Raw genomic sequence first — 26,510 nt, 5'->3', positions numbered from 1 at the left:
CGACACCATTTCACAGCACTGATATCTTCTCTACTCGGACAAGTCTCGTTCCTAACACAACCCACCTTACCGTGGGTTCTGGGGATATGTATCTCTTTGCCAAAAGCTCCTGAGTGACGAAGTCTGATGCGCTGGTTTGCAAAAGCACGCTCACAATGCCGGAGTAGTCTAGGACATCACAATCGCAGCGTCTCCGGGTTAACGACTGTCAGGCTTTTGTCAGACGAACCGTCCTTTCATCGACGAGGGTTTGCAATCGACTGCCGAATCACTACATCACGAGGTTTCAATATGATCGCACAATCCTTTCTTCGCTCATTTCTGCAACACGAAGTAAGTGGGAAGTTCTTTTGTTCTTTCATCCACACGTTCAATCACTACACTGACCCCGACATGCATTGCTCCTGCTCCCACCGCACTTCACAACGATCCTTTAAAAGGTAAGAACAACGTAGGTGTCACTTCTAAAACTCGCAAAGAGCCTGTGTCGAGGTAAGTGCTTATCTTAGGCAAGCACTATTTGCTCGTTGCTGCCAATTCCAAGAATGCAGCAATGTCTCACCTGGCGTATCACTGCCCAAGACCTGGTAACCCAGCATGATGGTATAGCAGGACCTCTAATCTCATCACTGTCTTGCTTTATTATACGAGCTGAAATAACAATCGCATGGATCTAGCATTTACTGTCGCCTTCTAATAAGGGCTTTTGGACCAGGCACGACCTTCTGGCATGCGATGGCTGCAGGAATGGAGGCCCAAGACCATAACAGAGTTGATAGCACCTGGAGGCTCGACAAAGGCAGAGATGGCATGAAGGTACATGACATAGCCAGAAGACAACATGAGCATCAGAGTGCAACAGAATCTACGAGATTGAATACAGCACTCACGGACATGGACCAATGCCGCAATCATACACAAGCACAAAGACCACCATTTTCGACCCAACACTCTGACCCCCAGTATCACAAACATTTCCTCTCCCTGGACGACGACATCTCTCTCAAACCTCATCACCACAAAAGCAACGGAACCTCCCAAGCGCTCTCGGCAGCCTAGTCCTCTACCGTCTACAGCAGCGACGAACGCTCCCCTCAACGCAATGTCCCGCAGCCAGCAGAACCGCCTTATAAGCCACCCGAACGCATACTCACGCCTGAGGGACTTCCGCGCTGGCCTGGAGAGAATGATATCGACCACGAACAAGACGGGACCGAGAGGTCGAGAAGGGTTGGTGTGCTAGGATATTTGCGGCACAGAAGTCTGAGTCAAATCCGGTTGAGAGAGCTTTATCAGTCTGCTCGGTATGGTCGCCACAGCGGACGGATGCCGGTGCAGAGCGGAGGAGGCAGGAGATTCTGGAGACCGCCGGTTAGTGGATATACTTCCTCGCGGTATGGCGACTTGGCTACGCATCCTTTCACTACTGCACCTGTATTCGAACATGTCAGCAATGATGGTGCAGACCTCCCAGAGCGAAGAGATGAGATTAGAGGGGCTACTGCGAGTGCTGTGCCCAGGATGAGCACGATGCAGAGGGAAGTCTTTTGGCGGCATGAGCGGGATATGGAGAGGTTTCTCAGGGACGATGATGGGGCTACAATACACAGGCGGGGAGAATCCGCAACGACACTGCGAGCATTGAGTCCATCCGAGAGAGCATTACATGCCATGAATGGTACTGCTGTCCCTGTATCACCCGATCGAGCGACGAAAGCAGTGGCTGCTGGTTTGAGAGGAAGGACTTCTACTCTCCCTCACGATCACATCACTGCTTCACGGCCGACTACTCTGATCACGAACGGGACAGGAAGGTCAACCATGTTCCCGAATGGCACAACGCGAACCACAGACCTCCTCTCCCAATTCCCGCACCCACCGTCACGACATCCTCACTCTCCGGCCAAGAGACCAGCATGGACACTCTTCCCACGACTCACTGGAGGGGCGGTCTCACCGCAGAGTAGTCCCTCGGCTTCTGTTAGTAAGAACTCAGCTGGACGCACGAGTTTGCTTCGGGAGAGATTGAGACGTGTGATCTCTGGACCACTGGGACGAACAGGTGTGGAAGATGGCAGAATCTTATCACCCATGCCCATGCGACCGAGACAGCTTTCGCGTGCTCTGGAGATGGCTGAGCTAGCTGGTGATGGAGAGAACGAGATTGGGGACATGGTGCAGGACTATGAGCGTCTCGCCGATGTTGGGTCGAGTGGGCCTGATGTGTACGAATTGGAAGATACTTCGCCGGGCTCACATGGACCCCACAACCAGACAGAAGGGCAGAGCCGAGCGCATGATAGCCGTCAGGCTGAGCGTCGCGATGAACGACTCTCGGTGGTGCCCTTCACGAGGGCGACAAGTGCCTTGACGGATGTGAGTCGGTACTTCAGTGCGGCTAGCCATGCCAATCTTCATTTCTTCGAGTATGAAGGTGGGATTTCGCCTGCTGAAGCTGAGATCGCGGGCAGTCTTCCCGGTGCATTGGAGGAGGAACGCCCGATCACTGATGGAGGCGAGAGGGTCGTACGATCCGCGTCTGAACAGCAGACCGGCCGGGAAAGCAGATTCGTGGGCCCGCCCTCTGGACGTACACAAGATAGAGGAGTGCTTCCGAGTAGACCAGGACCGATACAGAGGCCTGCCGCTACCGGATCTATTCCGACTGCAGGACGAAGGGACGAGAATACTGCGCCTACATCACGACCAAGCACAGGAACTTGGGGAGGCAAGATCCAACACTGCAAACACAACCGCTCCATCATCCCCTCTTTCCCTTTACCACCGTCCTCACGCCAACCTGCCAGCCTAATCCAACTAGACGGCCACGGCCACGACACAGACCGCAACCCTTGCCATCAAATTTCGAACAACACCATAACGACCCTCTCCACCACCCCACCTCCCCCAACCACTCAACCCCGACAACAACCCTCAGCCGCAGACCTCCACCTCCCTCCCATCTCCCCAGCCCAATCACCTTCCCAGCACAACAACGACGACAGACAAACAGTGCACATCCGGCACCTGCACCACTTTCGCGCCGGAACCTGGCGCACACGTATGGGACGCACACGGTGCTGGCGTTGTGCACTCCATGAGAGTCGATTGAAGGGTTGGGCGAGGTTGAGGCGGATGATGGGGTGGACGTGTTTCTGTCGGTTTCGGGCGTATGAGGAGGAGAGCGAGGAGGAGGAGAGAGAGATGGCTGTGCTTGCTGCGGCGGGGTGATGGGGGGAGGGTTGGCGAACCATGCCCAATGCACTATTCTTTTCTTTCTTTGTAGTCCGGGGCGGGCATTCGGCGCAGAAACATCAGGCTTGCTCGCGTATCCTCTCAAACGGAAAAAACCTTTTTTACCTGGGATGCCACTTTTCCTCCCTTCTGTTCTCCCGGGGACCGTCTGCGAATGCTTTGGATGTCCTCAAAGTCGTCGTCTGATGTACATGATTGATCCCTCGCATGACTTGCCCAGCATATCAAAGTCTATCCTACACAACAAGCTGCTGCCCTTGCCTTCCCCTTCCGGCCCAGCCCGTCTTTCGTTCCATAGATCGATCGGCGTTCAATGCATGTGCGATACGATGCCGTGGCAATAACCCAAACTTCCATAGACAATTCCGCCCCCAAACGCCATCGCAATGCAAATAATGGCCACCCCCTCCCTCCCTCCCTCCCAACGACTCTTCACGTCTCTATTTCCGCTTATGCGGCCCAATCATCTGAGGGTAGAAGCGGCCGAGATGGTAATTGATATTGCTCTTCTTGCCGGCATCGGGTTTCTGTCCCATCCACAAACATCAGCAACGCCCTCATCCTTTTTCTTCTTCTTTTTCTCCTGCCTCCATATCGAGGCACGGTACTAAATTGTAGTCGAAGGGGAAAATGGTTAAAGAATTTCGTACCTTGGCGTCCATACAAGCCCGTAACGACTGTTCTAGCATTGCGCACCCCTGAGCGCTATAGCCTTGGGAGGCCCAACAACCTACATCACATGGCAGTAATCAGTTTGCTGGATCTTCCCTCTCCCAAAATTTTGTCTTTTATCAATGAATTTGCAGATGCCGTACCTAACACACTACTCATCATGCCAATACACGGGTTCACCTCCGCCTTATTCGGTTTCCGGACTCGTAATTTGGGCAAGGGAGGGAGTTTCGGGGAGGTGGTGGAGGTGGCGGCGCGGGTGAGGGTTTGCGAGGTGTTTTTGCCGACGACCATTTTTACCTCACAACCCCAGAAGGAAGTCTGACGATGTCGTTGTGGATGTAATTTGAGTGGTTAATGGGGTGGCCAGATCATATCGATCATATCTTCGGCCTTTTGGCTTCCTTCCCCATGTGGTAATTCTGATTCGTGAAAAGGCGGAGGAGATCCGAAGTTCCCCCGAACTTCCGAGCCGGGATTTGTTTATGTCATTGTTTTGTCAAGACGCGCGCGAGAGAAGGGGAAATCAGGCACACGCGCGACTCGCGACTTCACGATCACCGCCACCGACGACGACATGGCGTCCGAGGGAGAAGCGTTGATAGGGAATAGTAGTACTAGTACTATGGACGCGACAGGACAAGGTTTTCACGCGCAATGGCAGCCCACCGACACGACGCACCTCGCGCCCACCAATCTCCCACTGGCACGTGTTCGGCGCGCGTGGGAGAGGAAAGCGATATCGCCTTTGTCTAGGGTGGGGCGGAGTAAGATTTGGAAGAGGGCGGCGGTGAGGCCTGTTATTGCTACTACTACTACTATAGATCTGGCTGATCAGGTGGTGGGAGGGGGTGGTGATGATGTTTTGGTTGGGGTGAATGGGAAGAGGGGGAGGGGTGCGGGTAGTCCTTTGAAGTCTGTTAAGAAGGTCAAGTTGGATTGTGGAGGGGGTGTTGGGAGTGGGGTAGTGGTGAAGGTGTCGAGGTGGGAGGAGCCGGGGAGTCCCGGGAGAAGGATTGTTACGAGGAGTTCGGCGGGTTTGGCAGATATCGTGGCTTTGGCTGAGGAGGGCGAGGAGGGAGAGCAGGTGGAAGAGGAGGAAGAGGAGGAAGGTGATGTTACGGTGGAGGTATTTGACCAAGATGGGCAACTGGTGGAGGGTGCGGAGGGTGCGGAAGAGGACGAGCAGAGCTGGTCTGATGTCGAGGTTGAGCTTGAGAAGGATGAGGAAGGAGCATTTGAGCATCCTATGACGCATCTCCCCCACGCCATGTCGCATAACGTAGACACAAGCACGTGGGCGTCGTCCGAGGGCAACGAGATGGTGGAGAAAGCGGCAGAAGATGAGGAGGAGATTGCGGCGAACACAACCATCTCTCTTCCCGTAAAATCAGCTCCCATACTCTCTGCGCCCAGCGAGGTCATACTGCCCGAAGGCTTTGTCAGCCCGGCCAAGCAGAGACGGAAGCTGGGCCCGCGATCCTCTAGGACTGTATCTGCTGCGAGGCGCCAGACGCTGCCTGTGCAATTTGCGCCTGCCGTGATAGCGACGGCGAGACAGAATTCCGCGCCTGTAGAGGTAGAGGCTGTGCAGATGGAGGAGCCTAGAGAAGAAGTCGGCAAGCTGGGGGCTGAGGAATTAGATCTACATATGGAGGAACAGGAGGGTGCGGCACAAGCTCATGACGGGGCCACAAACATCGAAATGGTGCAAGAAGCGGAGGTCGACGATGTCGTGCCAATAGGGGACAACGAGGTGGAGGCAGCAGCGACGAACGACGAGTGGGAAGATATCGGAGAGGAGGACGACGAAGAGCAGCAATCAGAAGGTCAAGATGTCCCCAGCGAGGAGGAGGAAGTATCCCACACCCAATCCGACATGCTCGCACCGCAAGAAGACAAGCTACAGTCCAGCCCAGCAGCATCCACCGAAGGCCCACATCCACGACCACCGCTCCGCCGCTCCCCGCGCAGGAAATCCTCGAGTCCGCTAAAGCAGAGTACTGTCTTCGACCACACCGAGAAACCACATCTCGTGGCATTCACCCCTCTGAAACGAGTGCAAGACATGCCGTACAATGATCACTTCACCAACCCACCTGAGCAGGAGTCCGAAACACATTCCCAAGAAACCCCACCCACCGATCTCCTCCCACGCGCCATTTCCGCACCGCCCGAAGAAGAACCCCTCCAGATCTCCCCACGTAAAGCAAGCAGCAACAAACCCCCCCGGATCTCAGACGACACCGCCCTCCTCCAAGCCTTCCTCCACCGCGCCGCGGCGGAAAAGAACAAGACATCACGGCGCCGCCTGTCAGCATCGGAGAAGGAGTCCCTGACTAACCGTCGGGACTCGGATACCGTGCGGCAGGCCCTTGCTAGTCCGGGGACGGGGAAGGGAATGGATACTGTACTGGGGGAGTTGGATGTTAATACCTTTCTTAGTCCTAGGAAGGCTGAGAAAGGTTTGGAGGGGCTAGAGGGAGGAGGGATGGATTGGGAGGGTGGGAAGGAGGGTGTGAAGGGGGATCAAGTTACTGACGATTTAGCTAGGAGTGAGGATGTTTTGAAGGAAACAGACGGCGATGATACGCCAGCGGACCCCACGCCAGCTAGCGCCGGACCGGACCCAGTACCAGAAGAAGAACTAGCCACGCGCCGCACCCGCAGCGGGCGCGAGAGGAAGAAACCACAGGTATACTCCCAACCCCAATCGCAACCACAACAACCACAACACCCCACCTTCCTTGCCGCTACTTCTGTAGACTCCGCGTCTGGTCCTGTCCCTGCTGCTCTCGTTCCTTCAAGAATTACGATCAGAGGAACGGCGAGTGCTACCGATTTCCACGTCAAGCGGTCTGAAGCACAGGAGTTGGCGGTGGTGACTAGGAGTAACACGCGGAAGAATAAGGGGGGGAGTACGATGCCTAGGGGCAGGATTGGGGGGTTGAATAAGGAATGGTTGGTGGAGGATGAGAGGGAGGCTGAGGGTGGTGGTGGTGGTGAGGGTGAGGACGGTGGGGGAGTTGATGCTGGGGTTGATGCTGAGGTGAGAGATGCTGTGGTTGGGGTTGATGAAAGGAAGAAGAAGAAGAGGAAGACGTTGACCTGGTCCGAGACCCTCGTCTCCTTCTACCAAGGCGGCACAGCCGACCCCGAAACAAGCCAACTTAGCGATGAGCCGGAGGAGAAGATGCCGTGGGAGAGGGGGGCGGACTTTGATCCTACGGTTGAGATTCTGGAGGTGGAGGAGCCGAGCAAGAAAAAGGTGAAGGTTGCTAAGAAGGCGGTGCCGGCTGTCGAGACTCCGAGTAAACCTAAGGCGCAAAAGCCTGGTAAGATGAGGAAGTTGCAGAAGGGTGGGAGGACTGCTTCTTCTTCTTCTTCTTTTTCAGCTTCTTCTGCTTCTTCTTCTGCTACTGCTCCGGCTCCTGCGGCTGCGGCTCCTGAGAAAGACATGGTTGCTATTCGGCATACAGACGTGGAGATGGCTATCCCGGCAGCAGCAGCGGCGGAACAAAAGGAGGAAGAGGAAGGGGAAGAGGAGGAGGGAGCAAGGAAAGATGAGAAGGCTAAGCCTGTGTCCAAGGCGCGGAGATCGAGGATTGCTACGCCTGCTAAGGGCAGGGGGATGGCCAATTCCGCCTCTAATTCGGCGCTTCTGCCTTCGGACTTGAATCTGGCGCCGACGACGATCTCTGTCTCCGGCACGACGACGACGACGATGGAGAAGAAAGGTCCGCTTTTGGCGACGGCGGCGGCGAGCAAGAAACGCGGTGCGGTGAGTGCTTCGCGCTTGCCTGCTCCGGGAAGCATATCTGCACCACCAGCTCAGCCCGCGCCTGCGCCTGCGCTTGGACTGATATCCTCGCCTGCTAAAAAACCACGATCTACCACCTCTGCACCATCAACAGTGGCAGGCGGTTTGAACCCCATATCCTTCCCGCCCCCCTCATCATCATCGACGAGACCCTCTGCAGCGCCTAAACTCGACTTCAGCGCGGCCGAGACGTTCAAACCCACTTTTACTTTTACCACTGCTGAGAACGACACGGCTGCGGCTGCGGCCACGGTGCCGGTGCTCGGTCTTATGTCCCCGGCTAAGAAACCGCGGGGACGGCCGATGGGTAGTGGGCTGGGAACTGAGGCGGGAGCGCACGGGAAGTTGTTGGGGGCAGTAGGGGAGGAGAGGGATGCTGGGGCGGGATCTGGAGTGGGTTTGGGTGTGGCATTGGGTTTGGGCGCGAGTCCGGCTAAGAGGAGTAGACGGCGGGTTGGTTAGTCTGACAATTAGTCAGTCTGCGGATACGAACTTGTGGCTTGGTGGGACATGAGTTGGAGTGGCGTAGCTGTGCGGGTCCTTGGGCGTGGAGCCTTTTCGTATTCCCCCCCCTTTTTTCCTCTTTACCGAGGTGTACAGGAAAGATGAAGGGAAGGATATGGTGTGGTTTATGTAGTGAGGCAAGACACGGTCTGCTACGATGATCTTGTTCGCTCGTGTATGATATGACCTCATGATCGATTGTCCTATCGTCTTCATTCATATTCTTATTATCTGATCGATGCTCACTTACTCGACACCACCCCAAAGTGCGATTGCTACGCTCAGCAGATCTATCGCCTTGCCCGCTTATAGAGCTGCTGGGGAGCTGCTAAACTCCCGATGTGTCATAGACAGTTGTTCACCAGGTGCTTGTTGAGGTTCTGATAGTTGTCTGTGAGGCTGACGACTGCTTCCATCACACAACGATCTAGTGGCTAGTGGGTGAAGACGTGATTCTTAGGAAGGCCGTGGAAGACAAGGGCTCCTAGCAGTCCGACGCGGCCGTGTGCAGGGAGAGAGAGAGAGCGTGTGTGTGTGTGTGTGTGTGTGTGTGTGATTTCAGGTCTGGAAGTCGTGCTTCTCGTGCATGCTCCTGTCTGCTTGACAGAAGCTCTTGACAGTCTGGGTAGAACGATATGCTTCGATGGCCGTCGGCGTTGCGTGGTCGAAGCTCAATTCCCGGGGCTTGCGAGCGACAATGACCACAGCATTCGACCATGTTTGGGTGTCAAATCGCGCCGACAAGATGGTATCGAGCTCGCCATGAGAGAAGAGGTGTCGAGCCGGAACTCTGCCTTGGCTCCTGATACCCATATTCCCTTTCGGCTGGAACCTGCTCAAGTCCTGTCGAACTCGAATCCCCGCTCCCACTTCCAGTGCCCTCGTTCATACCTCCACAGCCCCAACCCTTCAACCATCCCCTCATCGCCCTGAAACTCACGGCTCACCTCATCAAAGGCATCGAGAACCTCGGCGTCAGAATCTACTTTATTCATAATCGTATAATGAGCCTGCATTCCCCCAGCATCCTGGTCACTAAGCCATCCTTGGTCCTTCCACGGCACCTGTAATGCACGATGGATGCCCTGGATCTTACTCCCGCCTTCGAGCTTGGGGATTGATAATGCGATGCCGTGTCGAAGACGAAACGGTTTTGTGACAGTCACTTTGAACGGATGGTTCTTGGCCACAACGTCCTGGATGGTTGGTAGGATAGCTGAGTCAAGCCTGCTTTGCGGAAGGGCATGGAAGAGTGTAAGATGAGCTTCCAGTTTGTTGAGTTTTGGTGGGAAGTATTTCTTCCTCAGAGCCGTCATCCGGTCATGGTGAGGTTTGTCCGTTTGCAAAGTCAGGATGTACACTGCTTCGTTCTCGGCAACGCCCCTTGGTTGATGCCGAGGTGAAGGTGATCGTCGGGCTGGAGGGCCATTTTGATGTTGTTGTCTTGTCCTGTCGGTCGTCGGAGCTGATTCGCCACGGACTGCCTGTTCCTGAGCTTTGGACGGCTGTGCTGCAACCTTATCGGCATCGGTTGGGTGGTCGGATGTTGAAGCTGCTGAGGCGCCCGATGCCGCTGCTGAGTAACTGAGTGGTGCTTGGTTGGCCATGTGTGCAGATCGTTTCTTGATGCTCGTCGCTAGGTTTCTGATGGGCAATATTCGGGGCCGAAACATTTGAACCAGAGCTGTCTAATCCTCAAAGACTGTGATTATTACATGGGCCGAGCTGGTGATAGCAATGCCTTCTCGGCGACAGAACGATGCTTGTTCTGGGGATTATTTTCAATGGCAATTGGTGAAGTTGATGACTTGCAGATTAGTGATGACGCAAATTGGTGATCGAAACTTTAATTCGTAATCAAGCGGTAGCTCTAGCTCCAACTTCATTTCTGCTCATCCCTACCAGCCTTTGTCAAACAATGAGGCACGGTGCAACTTCCGCGGTCATGAAATGTAGGAGGTAGGACCGAAAACTGGACCATCAGTAGACTCTGTCTTCCGGAATGGACGGCCAACGTGAACATTACCTCCGATTACTTATCGCGACGATCGACATGACTTTCGGCCGTCGGCTGGCACTTTTACACCACTCACATCGGACTTCTGGTTATGTAACCCCGTCCATCCATGGCAAGAACAAAAAGGAAAACTGTCCGTCGGCCCTACTAGTATCTACTGCAGTGTCTAGAGCAGGAAGACCTGCGGATGGTAAGCGTTCAAACGGCCGTACCTCGCCAGCCGAGCTATGGTGGGCATATTCGCATCTTGTTATGATCCGGTGCTACGATCGAAAGAGCATTTCTCCTTCAGATCAACGGCATGGGTATGCCGCCTAGGCGACTTCGCTGCCATGGCCTTCAGTACAAGCGAGTACAAAACTCGCTTGTGGCGTGCAATGCATGTACGTACAAGCAAACACACTTTCGGAGCCACCTAATCCTTTGCAGAACCGTCTCCCTACACGTCTATCAGCAATATAGTTGACCGAGTTGATGTACCCACCTCCGTCGAAGCGAAGGCGATCCGACTTCGACAACTCCCAGGCTTCCAGTCCGGAGTCAAGCATCACGGCCAGCACTATCGGCAGCCCGCTGGGAATATCTGTGGCGACTGGCTATACGCCACCGGGTCGACTTGGAGCATACCGCATGGAAGTCGGGCGTGATATACGGCTGGACGCAAGACTTCTGACTGTCCTGACGAATTATGGTTTGCATGTTGCAAGAACACCGACGCCCCTGGCGCTCTTGACGCCGAACTCTAGCCTCGAAGAAATAAAAGCACGTATTCAGGAAGCTGACAGGGACGTTGAGGGCCTTTGCGAGCATTTGCCGAACAATCTACCTCACGATGATCTGGAGCTTCAAGTCGAGTATCGACGCGAAACCATCACTGGGCAGAAGTGGAACTCAATCGATCTTCATATCTACAGACCAGTAGTGAAAGGTGGCCCTCTACCGTGTATCCTGCAGTGTCACGGAGGAGGTAGCATTGCAAGTTTCGGACTCAATAACAAAGTCTACATCCGCTGGTGTCGTTCGCTAGCGGCGCAGGGGATGGTCGTGATCAGTGTCGACTACCGCGATCCAATCCACTTGGCAGAAGGCTTGTTCCCCAATGGCCTCAACGATATCTGTGCAGCTACAGTGTACGTGCATAGCCATCGTTCGACACTCAACATTAGGAATATCGTCCTACAAGGCGATGCAATGGGCGCGAATCTAGTGCTTGCAGCTGCTATCAAGGCGAAGCAGGACGGGTGGTCTAACAAGATCGATGGCGTATATGCGCAGTCACCAATGATTTCCAACGCCTACAACTGGTCCGAAGCCCGGAAATTACAGGAGCTACCATCGTTGCTCGAATGCCATGGCTACCTCGTCAATGTCGACTATATGGCTTACGCAGCACATCTGTACACGCCACGGTCTGTGGACGGCACTAACCCTTTAGCATGGCCTCATCATGCCAACAGACTGGAGCTCCAAGGCCTGCCGCCTCATGTTCTGGCTTTGGACGAGCTTGATCCGCTACGCTCTGAAGGCGAGGCCTATCTGCGGAAGCTGGTACAGGCTGGGGTTCCAGCCGTCGGGCATGTCAATCTTGGAACAGTTCATGGTGCGAGCCTAATATTTCGTCAAGCTGTGCCGGAATTACACCGGGCGGCGGTGAGGTCGGTGGCGGCGTTTGCGAAGCAGGTATGATTGAGTCTGTCTTTTCCTTTGTCGGCTTTACCTGTTGTATCTATGGAGCAGGCATCGTAGGCATTTTCGTCCGGCACATGAGGCCTTCGGTGTATATTACAGCATATAGAGGACGCCAGAATTATTGCATTCCTTGCACCCAATCTTACTTGCGTCCGATCGATAGTTGCCTACGAGCTCATACTGGAATTCGCTCCGCGGCGTGATGGCAGTGCGCATGAAAGTGGCTTTTTTACACAACATCGCCACAAAAGCCCGGGTATGCCAAGATCGTACCGACTTGGCAGCTCTACTTCAGCGTGGATGCTTCGACAAGTGCTCTGATAACTATCCCATCTCTCTCCACAGGGGTAAACTACCTCATTCCGCCATCGAAGAACATGACTTCCTCTCTTGCTTATGAGGGCGGGTTCCAACGTTGACAATGCCAAGCGCTTCGGTCTGTCGCTTTAGCCGGTATCCACACGACATCGCATTGGGACGAAGCCGTCTCGCTCTAGATTCGCTGCAGACTTTGATGATCAACCCCAGTACCGGGGTGACAGTCTATCTACACAACAATGTACGCTCAAGGATTCCTAGTGGCGCACTGATGTCGTCGGTTCGCGAGCGCAATCCCTGGATATACCACAAGACTGACCTACAACCGCTGTGTGCCTTGCTACACAAGTACGTCATCGACACCACAATGGCCTCGCCTACGAGTCGCGTGGCCTCGTTTCCATAAGTTGGTATGCTCGAGATCGCTTGACATACTTGAACAGATAGCCGCCATCATGGCAGCAGAGGCCCCCGTGAATGGCGAAACCAGGATCTCGAAGGTGGCAGAAGGACCATTTCTTGCACAGGAATGAGATGCCTGGGTTGACCTGCTACCAAAGACCGACCACATCGATTTCTTCCGAGCTATTTACTTCAGTACAATGCTGTTGGGGCCGAAGTCATCGTGGAGCCCTGCTCTGCGATCCTGTAAGTTGGCCAATGTCGCATGCCACGTAAAGACGATTGGCGGATCTTAACCACCATTCTTAGATGCGTCTATGGTTTTGACTGATAGCCGACCGGCCAACATCTACTCGGGTCCCGACCAGGTTTCGATCTACAATGAAGGGTTCATCCAGCTCGTCTCGGCTCAGCACCCGCGCATGATGGGTAAGCCTTCTTAAGGTGGCATTTCCAGAGGTTTGGAAAGATACCTATAGCTTGCTTGAGCTGGCTGCAGCCACGAGGAAGACTGTCGACATCGATGACATTGCTTTGTCTGTGTTGAGAAACGGCTTGTTGGAAGAATGGTACGTTCTTGGGCTTCTGATCTGGGTGTTCTCGCTGATGTTCCTGGTCATAGTTATTTCGTCGGACAGTTCATCCCCATCGCAGGTATGCCGTGGGCGAAGTACTTGTATGAGTCATGAGCTGATCCTACTCATAGGCGATAGTGGGAACATCGAAGGTGTCTATAATACATCCTTCGAATCGACCAGCAGTGTACTACATGCACGACAGCGTCGAGCTGTCGAACGAATTGCTTCGATACCAAGAGGTCCATTCGACGCAACGTCTTGACATATAATAGACGCTTTGAAATGCAATCCTCGAGACATCCCAATGGCCATGTTGTATTCCTACGACAAGATCGAAAGCCTAGGGCGCAACAACCTCCATCTATGTGGCACCGTAGGGATCCCAGATGGACATTCCTGTGCGCCAAAACGGGCGCATCTGACGGGTACAGACATTGGAATAATTCCATACCTTCGTGAAGCCTTGGACTCTGGAGCGCCAGTCTTGATTGCTTGTGACCAAACCGACGTGGCCTCCGGTATCACCATGTTCGAAGGCATTGATTGGGTCGGCCACGGATTACCACTTCCAAGAGTTCTTGTCCTTGCATTGCGTAGTGGCAAGAGGAGGCTTGGTTTCTATGTGCAGGGTATCAATCCTCGTAGGCCGTACGACCAAAGCGTGGAGATGGCAATCGTGGACCATGCCCGCCAAAACGAAGCCAGATGGGCAGCCAGTATCTCAAAGGAGGAGGCTCGGCAGCGCGAGGGGACGCTTGAGCGTAAGCTGACTGACAGCGAGCGTCGCTTACGACACATGGCTCAATCAGCGCCATTGGGCATGTGTCAAATCTTACCAGAGGTGGTTTTGATTGGGGCAACGATCAATTCTACGGCATCACTGGCTTACCTAAAAATGAGAGTGCAATGTCCGAGTTCCTCGCAGTCATTGATGAAGGAGATCGGGAGCGAGCATTCGCCGATTTTCAGAAATTGTCTGAAGGTCAGCCTACACTTTCGAACGAGTTGCGACTGATTAGGCGTTGGTCGCCACCAGCGGAAGAGCTTCACGACGGTGAGGATCCGAGTAATATTTCTGCATGTAAGTTGCCATTGTTATGGTCGGACATGCTCGTAGATGTGAAGCTTTAGGGCGGCCATGATCAAGCGAAGCGATGCCATGAGGCCATTCTCCGCTTGCAGAGCTGACCTGATACTTCTACAGGGATCCTGACGACCAGTATCGCGCTGTACGAGGATGGAAAGATGAAGTTCTTGCTTGGTTGTGTTATGGACATCAGTCGGCAAAAGTTTGCTGAATCGGTGCAGGCTCGCAATGCAGCGGCGGCAACGCAAGCTAGGCGGCGTCAAGAAGAGTTCATCGATACGACAAGTCACGAAATGCGAAATCCGCTCTCTGCCATTACACAGCTTGCCGATGGCATTGCTCGGAGCCTAGACGAGTCACCGGATATGCAGCATAACGAGCTCAACTACAAGGCGATCGCACTAGATAATGTCGCTTCCGCTAAAATCCTACTAGCGTGTGGAGGTCATCAGAAGCGAGTAAGTCTCCCAATGATACATGCGCGGAGACCATGATCTCAAACAAAGCCTCGCAGCTATGCACGAGCAGGTGCAAGCACGATTCTCAACCATGCATCTGAATGATAGACGAAGCGACGCTCAGGACGTACCCTTCAGAATAAGGGAGTCTGCAGAGGAGCTGAATGTGCACGAATCCGACCCCTTACTGGCACCTCAGACGACGGTGACGAGGTAGGTGTGGTTGTCAGTTTCGCAGCCAGGACATTCATCAGGATATTTGAGTACTTCCGTAGTATGGCGACCTTTCATCAACGTCCAGTATCGTCAAAACAGATCCGATGTCTGTCTCTTCGACTCCGGCCAGCTTCTCGGAATCGATTATGAAGTTGGCGTAGAATGCCGCTTCTTCTACATCACTGGCGTTCTCCGCCCGAACGTGGCGACAGCCTGGTGCCTCATACCACATATGGCCCTGTTCATACACTCCAACGCCTAGTTTGATTCATCAGCGAGAGATCTGGGCCATGCTTTGCTCAGTGACAAACCACTATCGGGGTCTTCAGTCTCGACGCTGCCATCTGGCCTCGTGACAGTATGCTGATGAATCATCTGGCTGATGACTTTGCCTTTGATCACTTGAGCATAGATGGCAGCGCCGTTGTGCGTATGAGGTGGAGTGCTAGTGGTGTCAGGAATGGTCGGGCAATCTCAAACGTGTGAATTAAGCTTGCTTACGCTGCCTTGGGAGGAATGGTGATCAACACAGCAATGAAAGTCTTGCCAGGTATGTTGGACGGCTGTTCCATACGTAATAGCTTGTACTCAGTCCTCGGCCGTCTGTTATGACCACTTCAATATCTGTCCATGATTACTGGGAATGATTTACTCACCCTTCGACGGTCCAGACCTCGTGCACTTTTACGATCTTTCGAGACCGCCAAATATCCTGGTCGAGCTCTGATGTTGTTGTCATGCTGTGGTTGCAGTGTACGCAAAAGATCAGTACGTGCAAGCCCACAGAAATTATCATGGGACTAAGCCGAGGGTATATAGTACTCTTCGAGAAAGGTTTGAATGCATGCGCTGCTGTTTCACAGGTGACCCGACTTGGCAGGTCCTCGCGAGAGATCGATATTTCCACGCCCTACGAGTTGCCAGATCTACCATCAGCCGTACTCCTTTGTTCACTTCGTATTGTCTGATCCAGTTTTCCATGAGGCGGAAGTAGGCGGTCTAATTCGCTCGAATGTGCAGGACAGCAACATCTCCATAACCATTGACCTTTACCTACTGTCAGGGGTATTGTTATGGCGGCTTCCAGGACTGTGCCAGCGCATGATCCGCTACGCATGCTAGATCTTGCTGCCAGTGATGGCCAGAGAGTGAGGAACAACCAGCCACCAACTAGTGACAGCAATGGCATGGATTACGTTCGATGCACGGTGCTTCACAATGCCATCGTCAAATATGGCTGGCGAGCTAGTGGTCAACATGTCACGGAAATGCCGATGACTACTTGGTGGGAGGCAGCATACGATCTCTCATTGCTGGACCAGGCCCAGCAGCAGCTAGATCTGTCAGTCGTGGAGTTTCTGAAGCGAGCGATGATGGTGCCTTCGTTCAGCGATTCTACCGACAACAATTTCTTCCACTTCAGCCCAGATCTGAGGTCTGCTGGTGAGCTTACAAATTTATACTATCAAGACACTGATGAGAAGCTCGTACCACTCTACATGGCTAATTATCATGAGGACGATTAGCAAGTCGCCGTAGCGTGAGTCCCGATCAGAAACTCAATATCTTCACGAATTAGGCTTACACACGAAAGGTACAATCAGACTAGACACGCCTGTGCCTTCATCGAGGGAGACCCTGTAGATCTGATTATGACCGAGCAGACTGTGCCCTGGCAGCCGCTAGAGTCTTTGCTTAGTGTTTGGCTCGATATGATCGAAAAGGGCAAGGTAGTCGCTCTACATAAAGCCGTGCAGAAACCACCACCCACTTGGCGCGTGGTCCAGCTCGATGGCAGCGTAGTAGAAGAATCTGTGTCCACTTCCGAGGAGTCGCAAGTGGATTCTGCTTCCGGGGCACGTCGTATAGGCACCGTCATCGACCCGTGGGTCATGCAGACAAACTGCGATCAAGATCTTGCAGATATACTCGCTCGATGGAATGATCTTGTGCAGGTAGCAGAAGATCGGATGCCTGCTCACAGCATAGATCGGTTTTATGGCATATCCCACGGTCTTTTATGAGCCGCAAGACTTGCTCATCGCGGGATTAAAATCGGATCGCTTTGCTTCGAAGTTCTTCACCCGGGCTCGAAGACCACAGCGCAGGTACTTGGGTCCACAATTGCGCCTGCCGACAGCCTACGAGCTGACCACTAGTCCCACCAAGGGCCTAGGAACCAACGAATATCCCAATACTCCAATGTGTATACTTTGTGGTGGCAAGACAGCGCGCTCGCCATTCCAAGGGATGAGTCAAATCCCATGGGGTTTATACCTCTGCCAGTATAATCCAGCAGGGTTCAGCCCGTTCGAAGACGCTGCTCGTCTCGTGTTGCCATGCGATGTTGGCATTAACGGGCATGCCAAGCTGAGTGACGGATCAGTTATGAACGGTAATGCAGATCTTTTTCAGATTGGTTGGAACCCATTTATGCCTAGTCATCCCATTCAACTACACACCATGCTGGTTCATGTAGCGGCATACGTGCGAGCTGGCATGTTCGAGGTGAATGAGCACGGTATCGCAGAAGAATCGGAGCGGTTCAAAGAGGCTGATACTGACATGGCTCGTTGGCGTACTGCGAACGGTACGTATCCCGCGTACATCACCGCGCTGGGCCCTGATGAGCGGCTTTGGTAGCACAAGGCTCTGAGTGTAGATCGTCGCACTACTGCGAGATAGAGTACGGTGCCGACAAGCAGTACAAGACACAACGTGAGATATCGGAGACTCCACAGCTTCAAGGTTCAAGATGATTGTAGTCCACTCTCCTGTACTGAAGCAGCGAAGCATCAGAGCAGTGCATGACCCCAAACGCCTGCTGTTGTAAGTTTTGCCTTTTTGCCTCAGCAACTCGACCGAAGCCCGTCTGGACCGTCGGACACTAAGTAGGTGTTGTCAGCTTGAGTCATAAGAAAGAATCTACCACAGGATGACAGCTCTTTTGTTCATGTATGATCGGTGCACTGTATGTCTATGAGTTTCCTCGCAATACCTCCACCCTACCAACTCACGACGCCCTTCTCACGATCAAATCCACCCCTCAACTGCCTCTCCGGCTTCACAACTTTCCCCTGCAAGACCGTGAACCTCACAATATTCTCACACTCCTCCGGCCTCACCCTGGCAAGCCAAATGCACTGCGCCGCCTCACCCTCCTCCTCTGCCTTAGCTTTGCCACCAACCATCCCACCCACACCCGCAGAAGTCCCATTTTCCATCTGCTCTACCACAGTCCTCGGCCGTTCCGCACGGCGATAGACAAGCATGTTGGCGCTATACTTGTGGCCGCCGACGTGGGAGATGAAGTATATACCTACTCCGCCAGGTCGTTCGTCTCCAAGGTCGCGGAACATACCTAATGATCTGAGATGGCGTTCGAGCTCTCGTTTCAGCAAGGGAGCGGTCTGCCCGCAGCGTGCGTCGCGGGTAGCTTGTGAGCAGATGAGGATGAGGTACCTGTGTGGGCAAGACGACAGGGACACGCCTTCGGGAAGTGACTCGGCTGATATCTGTAAGGATGCCAACGATGGGAGGTCGGTATGCGAACTGAGAGTTCCATTTGTTTGACTCGAGGTGTCCGACGAGCTGATAGGCTGCGTGTTCGTCGACGAAGCGTTAATGGCAGACTTGAAAACGTCCGGTACAGTCCCGGGCGTGACACCATTGATCCATTGAAAAGCGGGCAGCAATAATACCCTCGTAGGTCGTCCATAATCGCCCTTCCCGTCGCCCTCACCAAAGAAGTCGGAAGCAGTAGGAATGTTACTCGCACTCAACATCAACCTTCCACCCTCAACCGCACTGCCATGCTTGCCCACAGCCTCCATCACACTCCCTTTCTCATCTTCCACATCTCGGACCCAATCAGTCTTACCTGTCGCTACGAGGATATGTCGACTCCAGCCCTTGATCTCGCCATACAGTTTGTCATCCTCATCGATGCTGAACTTCCTCGGATACTGGACAGTGCATGTTTCGCAGTCGTGCAGGCATTCTTCCCCATCTACTTCGGCTTTGGTGCGTGGGAACAAGGCATCGATACCTTTGGCTGTGAGAAAGCCATCAGGTCCTGGTTTCGTGGCGTTTGCATCGTTCGCTGTAGGAACAATGCGATCCGCAAGCGAGCGAAGGAGGGAGGTCATCTTTTGCGGAGCGAAGCTGGGCATGACGACTTTCTGTAGAGTGGCTTGGTTATAGATCTTATCAGATCCGACTAGCAGGCGGAATGAGTTCCGGCGCGGTATTGATAACTACCAGACTGAGTCGAGGCACTGCTCCAATCCTCGTTCATATCACAGCGGAATAGGTAGACGATTGCTCGCAGGCTGCAAGGTCGTAAAGGCGAGGACATTTGTTTATGTGACGCTGCCTGCCCATTTAAATCTGCTTGTTGTCATTTTCCCTGAACTCGGCCGAAGCGGACTTTCAGGCAGAGACAAGACCGAGCTCCGGAGTTTGTGGAAGGCTTAGGTTGCTACCAACAATCATCAGCATTGAACATGAATTGATGAATTACCCACATTCTAATCGGAACTGAAAGGCATAGCTATATCAGCATGCTCGTGCAAGGTAGGAGGGTAACGACACCACCGAGTTCGCTGGGTCGAGACCGAACGGCTTCTGTGATATTCCAAGGTCATGCGCAGTGATCCGAAAGGAAAAAACAACGTGAGATGACAGGGCATCGCCGTAGGAATGGACTGCATTCTACTTGCTGGCGCGCCAGAGGTAGAACAACTGGACTGGAACGATGACGACCTTTTTCATGACTTTGACACTCCGATCCGGCGATTTCTGGACCAGGCAGGGTTCGAAGGTACTCAGGGCCTGAACACTACCACGCTGCCAAGCGATTCAACGCCAACAGCCTCCTTTCCCAAATGGCGTGGAATTGCCATCCCGGTACCTCGCCAAGACGACAAAATGGCAGAGGCTGTTGCGCCACCTCAAACACAATTTTTGTCATTCCACAACCCTGACAACGAGGACGGTACACAGGAGCGTCTACGTTTCCTTGAGCTTTCGCTGGCAATGCTGAGCGAACTACAGTCCTCACAGATCGCTGGTCCGGAAGAGACAACATTCATGTCAACCTACTCTTTTGCCACCGGTACATCCTTCACGACGAGCAACGGCGAGACAGAGTACTCCTCTACATCACCAACAAAGTTCGCGAACGATACGAATGGCCTCCCCATGCGTGGCGATGTCACAGATCTCAAGGGCATCCCATCAGCCGAACACATCACCCGCATCCAACCACAAACCGTGACCGTCAACATCCTAGCAGCCATCATATCCATCTCGCCATCACGAACCGTAAGCCTACGCAGAAGCAACCGCGAGATGGCCATTGTTGAGATCGTTCTTGGCGACGAGACCAGAGCTGGCTTCAGCGTTAGTTTCTGGCTCGCACCCCGAGATAGCCAGCACAAACAGGCCGATGACCTGCGCAGCTCGTTACAAGCGTGGAGGTCAGGCGACGTGGTGTTGATACAGAATGTGGCTTTGAGTGCTTTCAAGGGGTGCGCGTTTGGGCAGAGTCTGAGTCGGAAGTTTGCGAGGAATAGTACGAGTGTAATTGTCTTATCTGGAGACAGTTCTCATAAGCTGCCTGTGCCGCTGCAGGCGAAGTCCGATAGAGTGCAGGGCTGGGCAGATGATTTTGTTGGGCGGACGAGGAAGCCTTCAGCGCTGCGCAGAGGCAAGGATGCCGAGCGAGAATTACCTCCGGATACGCAGTCACCAAGCAAGTACGGCTGATTCAGTGGGTATTTCCTGCGCACCAGTGTTTGTCAACGAAGTCAAAGATACATGCTTCTATGAGACACTCGGGCGACACTGTAGAGCCGCATGCAGAAGAAGAGAGGATGAAAGTGTGAAAGACGCTTTACAAGCAGATCGCTATGCAATGTGGAAGCAAATCGCTGACAACGCAGTAAGAAACAAGGAAATATCGTTATTATCATGAACCATATCCATCTTGCTCGTGAGGGCGTGTGACGGGATCAACATTAGTGAGATGAGACTCTGAACCAGCGGAGTAGATAGCTTTGTCCAGGTGTCGCCGTACATAGTGGCCAGTGCGGAGAGGATGCATCAAGTAAGTGTTGAAAGTTGTATTCCGGTTGACGGGCAAAGCTGCCCCTGGGTGTGATCGGCAGCCATAGCTGCGGCAAGCACGCAGTGTGATATCATTACAGACCGGTCATCGAGTTTGAAAGGTAGTGTGCGTTGTTGGACGGCCGTTGGCCATGGAGGGCCACATTGGACGTGAAGGTGCCAGTGGGGAAGTCCGGTACAGGATACGGGATAGTGGACGGTATAGAGTCGGCTGTTCTTCGTGGTTCGCTCATATTGTCGATATACCGTTGGTGGTCAAGATCGCAGGTACCTTGCCCAGCATTCAGATACAGCGGTGGGTAACGGTCGGCTTGCCGTCCTGGCGTACTGGACGGGCCGGATACAGCCATTGGGTTGATAGCAGCGGTCAGTGATTGTCGACCGATCGTAGCGATGCTCAGTAGGTAGTTGACAAAGTCCACGGGGTTCTGATATCCCTGTGCAGTCTGTGGCCAGCCAAAGAAAGTCTGACCAATTTCTAGAATCTGAGTCAGAGGGATGACATCGTCTGCCAACCACAACAGCTCCATCCAAGAGTCAGGACGTCCTGTCCTACGCTGTAGCTCCGCAGTTGAGGGTCCGACCAGTTGATTCTGCATCGTAAGGTTGCGAAGCCGGATCACAGCATGGGGTGTTGGAGCAGCTCCTTCTTGAACATGATCGTACAGATGGAGTCTGTATTCCTCGAGAGATTTTGCAGCGACTTGATGACAGTAAGGACATCCAAACCAAGTCTGAAAGGCCATCTTCCTCAGCACCTCGCAAGAATCTTTCATGTGTCGCTTGGCGTCGTTCCTTTTGACTGTCTTAGGCTGCCGGCAAGCAGGACAGTAATATTTATTTGGTGGTATTTGCATCATCATGGGCATGTCTCGAATTGTCTCCGAGAGTAGTGGAATCGTGGAAACGCTGGCGAAGATCAACATCAAAGTCAGACGCAGTATTTGACGAATAGTCCGAGTATTGTGTGATGGCAGACACAAGCGACCCGTGACTGTGCCGCTGTGAGGTAGAGCCCGAGCTAGCGGATAATGCACTCAGAAAACTTTCACGGCCTGATGCTGGACCGCATACTAGGCACGATTATCGATCAGCATCATGGTATGATGTCAACGAAGCCCTGAAATGCATGATCGTACCTCCTTCAATGTATACTCGAGTTGCACCCAACTCTGCTTGAAGCTCTGCGATTGGGATGCTCCGAAGAAGTTCGATTGCGGCACTCAGCTGCGGGTCGGAAAACGCCTTGATTAGAAGCTCATCTGAGCCACTGTAGACGACTTTTAGAAGTGCTTCCAGGCGATCAGGGTTGTGGTGACGAGTTGGAGAGGCGCTGTACGTGTCCGATCGTGCTCTGACAAGCAGAGCTGAGAAGGATGCGATCCGCGGCATGCGTAGAATGGGCTGCCTACCAGAGCGATGATGTTGCTGAGAGGATTGGTGTACTGTAAGGACTGACGGTGGCCAAAGGCAGGCAATGAGCAAAAAAGAACGAACACTTCTTGGTGAAGCTGCAGATGAAGAAGGAAACAGAAATCAAAGGCAGACGTCCCATCTCATGTCCGAACTCCCCCCTGTCGCTGAACTCTCATGACTTCACCAACGCTGCCCCACACACACCATGCTATGAAACACTAGCGTTACACTAGTCCCAGCTGAGCACGCGCCTCTGGGACTGCCACATCCACACACCCCAGTATCAAAAGGCGGCAAGCCATGTCCACAGCATATGTCCATCGCAACCATGACATCTACATGGCAGAAGTACAAGCTGAGAGCCTTCCTGGCAAAAGCTTTCAGTCACTACGCACGAGAAGTGCACCGAACCGATGTTCTGGAAGAGTATATCCAGGATCCACTCATCATGACACTCGAGAAAGTCACACGAACGGGCGAGAATCTCAAATCTACACAGATTTTCATCGAGCTGTAGCATCGTGGACGCCTTGAGTAAGGCGTTGGCCTTTTTGCTTGGTGCCGGCGGATAATAAGGTCGTGAACAAGGCCACGCTACTGCAGGAACCCGCTCCGAGACAGCGGGTACGAGGCGATCTCACAGCCACTCGTTGGGGGTCCCCTTGGCTGCACTCGAAGGGCAAGACTTCGTAATCATTCCAGGTTGCGTTTGTGCCCGCACCATGCGCGCAGCATTGCACGCTCAACGCGCGCGCGGCGGCTCACCGCGCTTCTCTCGATCCTTGAAACAGTGGCGCTCTGCTATTCGGTATGGCGGCCGATTGGGTCGACCAACTTCACTGTGGTGAAGCATGACCTCAGGCACGTCTGTAAGTTCCGTTGCCTCGCGGGACGGCAAGATCCTGAGCAGTGCGGGTAAAGCACCGAGCTCATGAGCGCTCTGCGCGCGCAGGCTGCGCGCACTACTCTCCCTTCGAGCCTATGGTTCCTGTGGTCGCGTTCGGGAGGGTGCTCTGTCGCAATGTATTCGTGCCGTAGACGACCTTAAGAAGCAGTAGATCGCAGTGTGAAGAGGTAAGTCAAATCCACACTCTCGATTACAGACCGCAACAAGTCTCCTCCTACCTATCCAATAAGCAAGCATGTCAGCCCAAGCAAACACCACCCAGCCCCTGCTCACCCAACTTCTCAATGGATCGGCCGTCGCCACCGCTATCCTCGAACCAACACCAGACTGGAAGACATTCATGACTGCGGTGGTAGACACAGTCAACGCTGTTGGAACAGTAGTCCACATCGGACTTAAGGTTTACCATATCTGGATAGATCTAAGGCAGCTTCAGGCTTTGCACAGACTGGCACATGGTGAGGATCGTTGGGCTGATGCCTTGCTGCAGATCAAGCTGACAGGCTGTCAGGAGATGCAGAGAATGCCACTACCAATCTCCGTCCACAGGGGGCACTACACGAAGTGGATGCTGCTCCCCCTCGCACGGCGCGTGAGAGAGTTGAGAAGGATCTTCTGTTGATCATGCAAAGAGAATCGTGTATGAGATCGAATAGCTCGGTGCAAATGCGGTCGACTGTCCGTATTTCTTCTTCGATGGTCCAAGGAGCTTGAGCTTCAGATGACTTGACTTTATCATCGCTATGACAATGTATTCATTGTTTCGCAATGATAAATCTTGATATGTACTGCACGATCCTCTGCGTTAATGTACACACAACACTTATCAGTACTGACATACCTCCACCAAGCTTTGTAGTGCCTACTTCATCCTCTCCTCCGCCTTCTTCCAATTAATAACGTCCCAAATCGCCTTAAAGTACTCCGCCTTCCTATTCTCATACTGTAAATAATACGCATGCTCCCACGCATCCACCCCCAACAAAGGATGGAACTTGCCCACCACGGGATCCTGATTAGCATAAGTCCTGATACTCAGACTTCCCGTATCAACATCCTGTACCAACCAAGCCCACCCACTACCCTGGATCCCGGCCAGCGCGGTGTTGAACTTCTCCTTGAACGCATCAAGACTTCCATAGTGGCCATCGATGCTCTTCGCCAATGCACCTTTGGGCGGCTCTCCTCCTCCCTGGCTCTTGGGCGCCAAGTTCTCCCAGAAGAGGGTGTGGTTGAGATTCCCGCCGCCATGAAAGTTGACAAGTGGTTGTGTGGCGATCGCTGAGGCAATGTCACCTTTGGCGAGGGCATCGCCGAGTTTTTCTTGTGCGGCGTTGTAGGATGTTACGTAAGTTTGGTGGTGTTTGCTGTGATGGAGTTCCATGATTTTGCCGGAGATGGCGGGTTCGAGAGCATTGTAGTCATCTGAAAGAGGAAGTCAGTATCGTACCACCAATCTCAAGTCCAGATATTGGGTGTTTACACTTGAGGTCCGGAAGGGTGGCCTTCTGCTGGACTGCAGATGTGGTGGAGAAAGCGGCGGCTCTAGTTGTCAATGGCGCGGAGTTGCGCACAGCTGCGCGCAGCGCTGATGTAGTCTTGAGCATAGTGGTCGACATTGTTCTGGTACAGTATAAAGGAATTTGTGAGATTAAGGTCGGACCTTGAAATGAAGCTCGAAGCTCGAAGCTCGAAGCTGTTCTACGTCACAACCGCGCTGAGTTTCAAGCCGAAAGGGCCGAGCACGGACATAACCAAATGCCAATTCTCCGCCAGCAACTTTAATGGCATATGTTGGACTCGGGCTCATGTAATCAAAGTCCATAATAGCACAGGCATATTGGCTGTCCGGACAGAGTTCGAAAGCTGGAAAGCCAAGTCAAGATGCAGCAAACTTAACACTTCTACATACGGCAGCAATAGTACATATATCAGGACTGCTATACAGGCGGGGATTGGTCGGTCTGATTGTTGTGTGACCTGAAGCGACAAAGGATCTGCTCATGGCGTGGAAAGCTTCTGTGATTGCCGTGAGCGCTGAATTGTCTCCTGTCATCGCCTCAGGTCATGGTATTAGGCGTCTACCGGAGAGACTTCCAAAGCTTGGGAGCAGCACATTGGGCGGCGCAGTGCATGAGGTGGAAGTCTGAAAACAATTATCAGTGATCAGATAGCTCCTGGGCATATGCACTCCGGGCTAGAACGTACACTCTTCCACACAATCCTCGTGAGCCTTGCCGTGCTGCTCGTGCTGCTGGGTAACGCGCTCAGAGCACTCGTCGTAGTGATGCTTGAGAGGTGCACACTTCTGAGATCGCATACACTCTGCGATTGCAATGTTAGCCAATGTTGCGTCATGGCCTATGTCGTACAATGGCCGGTAGCCGCCACTTGTTAACCTTACCCTCCTCAAACTTGGGCTTCAGATCTTCAGGCTCATCCTCCTCTTCCTCCTCCTCCTCCTCATCGTCATCCTCAGCGACATCATCCTCACCCTCCTCCTTCTCCTGCTGCGAAGCCCCGCTCAAAGCCTTTACGCTACCACCATGAGGCCCACTCGCTTCGGGCCCCTTCTGTCCGCTTCCCTCCCCGCCATCACCAGGCTTGTGCCCAGCGGCCGCCTCTCCACTCTGCGAAGTAGACTTCTTGAGCTCCTCCTCATTGGCCTCTTTCTCCCCCGAACTCTCCTCATCGGTACCACTAGCAGGACTACTTGTGCTCGCACCACCCTTTACGCCGGCTTGTCCGCGTTGCTGAGCTTGACCCATGCCGCCGGACGTCACGGACTTGGAGTCGGACATGTTACCCGCTAGGTCTTCGGGAGAGCGGGAAATGCCCTCATTTTGGTCAGCGTAGGCGCTGCCGATGGTGAGGGAGGACGTGATGTCCGTGAAGTAGTCGTACCAGCCCATCTTGGAGGTGAGATGAGGGTTTGATGGGTCAATGGGCGGTGGAGTGGGAGTGATGGCGCAGTGGGTGTGGAATCGAGGAGCTTGGTTGAAGGAGACGACAAAAGCTGGCAGCACAGACCACGTTGCGGAA

At 53.4% G+C, this 26,510-nt stretch overlaps 11 protein-coding genes across 11 annotated transcripts; 6 read left to right on the top strand and 5 right to left on the bottom strand.

Annotated features, from left to right (window-relative positions):
• Window positions 1-1,326: 1,326 nt before the first annotated feature.
• LTS14_007424 (uncharacterized protein) lies at window positions 1,327-3,231 on the top strand (the record flags this gene model as incomplete). The annotated part of the gene is made up of 1 exon (XM_064840116.1): window positions 1,327-3,231. The coding sequence occupies one exon, from the start codon at window positions 1,327-1,329 to the stop codon at window positions 3,229-3,231; it is 1,905 nt and encodes a 634-aa protein (XP_064692437.1).
• Window positions 3,232-4,552: 1,321 nt separating this feature from the next.
• Window positions 4,553-8,209, top strand: LTS14_007423 (uncharacterized protein; the record flags this gene model as incomplete). The annotated part of the gene is made up of 2 exons (XM_064840115.1): window positions 4,553-4,694; window positions 4,752-8,209. The coding sequence occupies 2 exons, from the start codon at window positions 4,553-4,555 to the stop codon at window positions 8,207-8,209; spliced, it is 3,600 nt and encodes a 1,199-aa protein (XP_064692436.1).
• A 600-nt stretch (window positions 8,210-8,809) lies between these two features.
• Window positions 8,810-9,858, bottom strand: LTS14_007422 (uncharacterized protein; the record flags this gene model as incomplete). Its single annotated transcript, XM_064840114.1, has 2 exons — window positions 8,810-9,083; window positions 9,143-9,858. The coding sequence occupies 2 exons, from the start codon at window positions 9,856-9,858 to the stop codon at window positions 8,810-8,812; spliced, it is 990 nt and encodes a 329-aa protein (XP_064692435.1).
• Window positions 9,859-10,600: 742 nt separating this feature from the next.
• LTS14_007421 (uncharacterized protein) lies at window positions 10,601-11,954 on the top strand (the record flags this gene model as incomplete). Its single annotated transcript, XM_064840113.1, has 2 exons — window positions 10,601-10,651; window positions 10,731-11,954. The coding sequence occupies 2 exons, from the start codon at window positions 10,601-10,603 to the stop codon at window positions 11,952-11,954; spliced, it is 1,275 nt and encodes a 424-aa protein (XP_064692434.1).
• A 1,040-nt stretch (window positions 11,955-12,994) lies between these two features.
• Window positions 12,995-15,017, top strand: LTS14_007420 (uncharacterized protein; the record flags this gene model as incomplete). Its single annotated transcript, XM_064840112.1, has 8 exons — window positions 12,995-13,106; window positions 13,177-13,246; window positions 13,300-13,331; window positions 13,384-13,494; window positions 13,528-14,016; window positions 14,181-14,336; window positions 14,460-14,800; window positions 14,871-15,017. The coding sequence occupies 8 exons, from the start codon at window positions 12,995-12,997 to the stop codon at window positions 15,015-15,017; spliced, it is 1,458 nt and encodes a 485-aa protein (XP_064692433.1).
• Window positions 15,018-15,050: 33 nt separating this feature from the next.
• LTS14_007419 (uncharacterized protein) lies at window positions 15,051-15,755 on the bottom strand (the record flags this gene model as incomplete). The annotated part of the gene is made up of 4 exons (XM_064840111.1): window positions 15,051-15,274; window positions 15,328-15,461; window positions 15,518-15,619; window positions 15,673-15,755. 4 exons carry the CDS (start codon window positions 15,753-15,755, stop codon window positions 15,051-15,053), a joined length of 543 nt encoding a protein of 180 aa, XP_064692432.1.
• A 334-nt stretch (window positions 15,756-16,089) lies between these two features.
• On the top strand, window positions 16,090-16,542 carry LTS14_007418 (uncharacterized protein; the record flags this gene model as incomplete). The annotated part of the gene is made up of 2 exons (XM_064840110.1): window positions 16,090-16,459; window positions 16,487-16,542. The coding sequence occupies 2 exons, from the start codon at window positions 16,090-16,092 to the stop codon at window positions 16,540-16,542; spliced, it is 426 nt and encodes a 141-aa protein (XP_064692431.1).
• A 1,479-nt stretch (window positions 16,543-18,021) lies between these two features.
• Window positions 18,022-19,188, bottom strand: LTS14_007417 (uncharacterized protein; the record flags this gene model as incomplete). Its single annotated transcript, XM_064840109.1, has 1 exon — window positions 18,022-19,188. One exon carries the CDS (start codon window positions 19,186-19,188, stop codon window positions 18,022-18,024), a length of 1,167 nt encoding a protein of 388 aa, XP_064692430.1.
• Window positions 19,189-19,578: 390 nt separating this feature from the next.
• On the top strand, window positions 19,579-20,785 carry LTS14_007416 (uncharacterized protein; the record flags this gene model as incomplete). The annotated part of the gene is made up of 2 exons (XM_064840108.1): window positions 19,579-19,599; window positions 19,703-20,785. 2 exons carry the CDS (start codon window positions 19,579-19,581, stop codon window positions 20,783-20,785), a joined length of 1,104 nt encoding a protein of 367 aa, XP_064692429.1.
• A 434-nt stretch (window positions 20,786-21,219) lies between these two features.
• Window positions 21,220-22,537, bottom strand: LTS14_007415 (uncharacterized protein; the record flags this gene model as incomplete). The annotated part of the gene is made up of 2 exons (XM_064840107.1): window positions 21,220-22,166; window positions 22,285-22,537. The coding sequence occupies 2 exons, from the start codon at window positions 22,535-22,537 to the stop codon at window positions 21,220-21,222; spliced, it is 1,200 nt and encodes a 399-aa protein (XP_064692428.1).
• A 1,793-nt stretch (window positions 22,538-24,330) lies between these two features.
• On the bottom strand, window positions 24,331-26,380 carry SOD2 (Superoxide dismutase [Mn], mitochondrial; the record flags this gene model as incomplete). The annotated part of the gene is made up of 3 exons (XM_064840106.1): window positions 24,331-24,893; window positions 25,677-25,793; window positions 25,873-26,380. The coding sequence occupies 3 exons, from the start codon at window positions 26,378-26,380 to the stop codon at window positions 24,331-24,333; spliced, it is 1,188 nt and encodes a 395-aa protein (XP_064692427.1).
• Between the last annotated feature and the right edge of the window lie 130 nt (window positions 26,381-26,510).

This window comes from Recurvomyces mirabilis (genome assembly GCF_035927965.1).
Source record: "Recurvomyces mirabilis strain CCFEE 5264 chromosome Unknown scaffold_20, whole genome shotgun sequence".
NCBI lineage: Eukaryota > Fungi > Ascomycota > Dothideomycetes > Mycosphaerellales > Teratosphaeriaceae > Recurvomyces > Recurvomyces mirabilis.
Note: the sequence above shows the minus strand (reverse complement) of the source record. Positions and strands in the feature narration are given on the sequence as shown.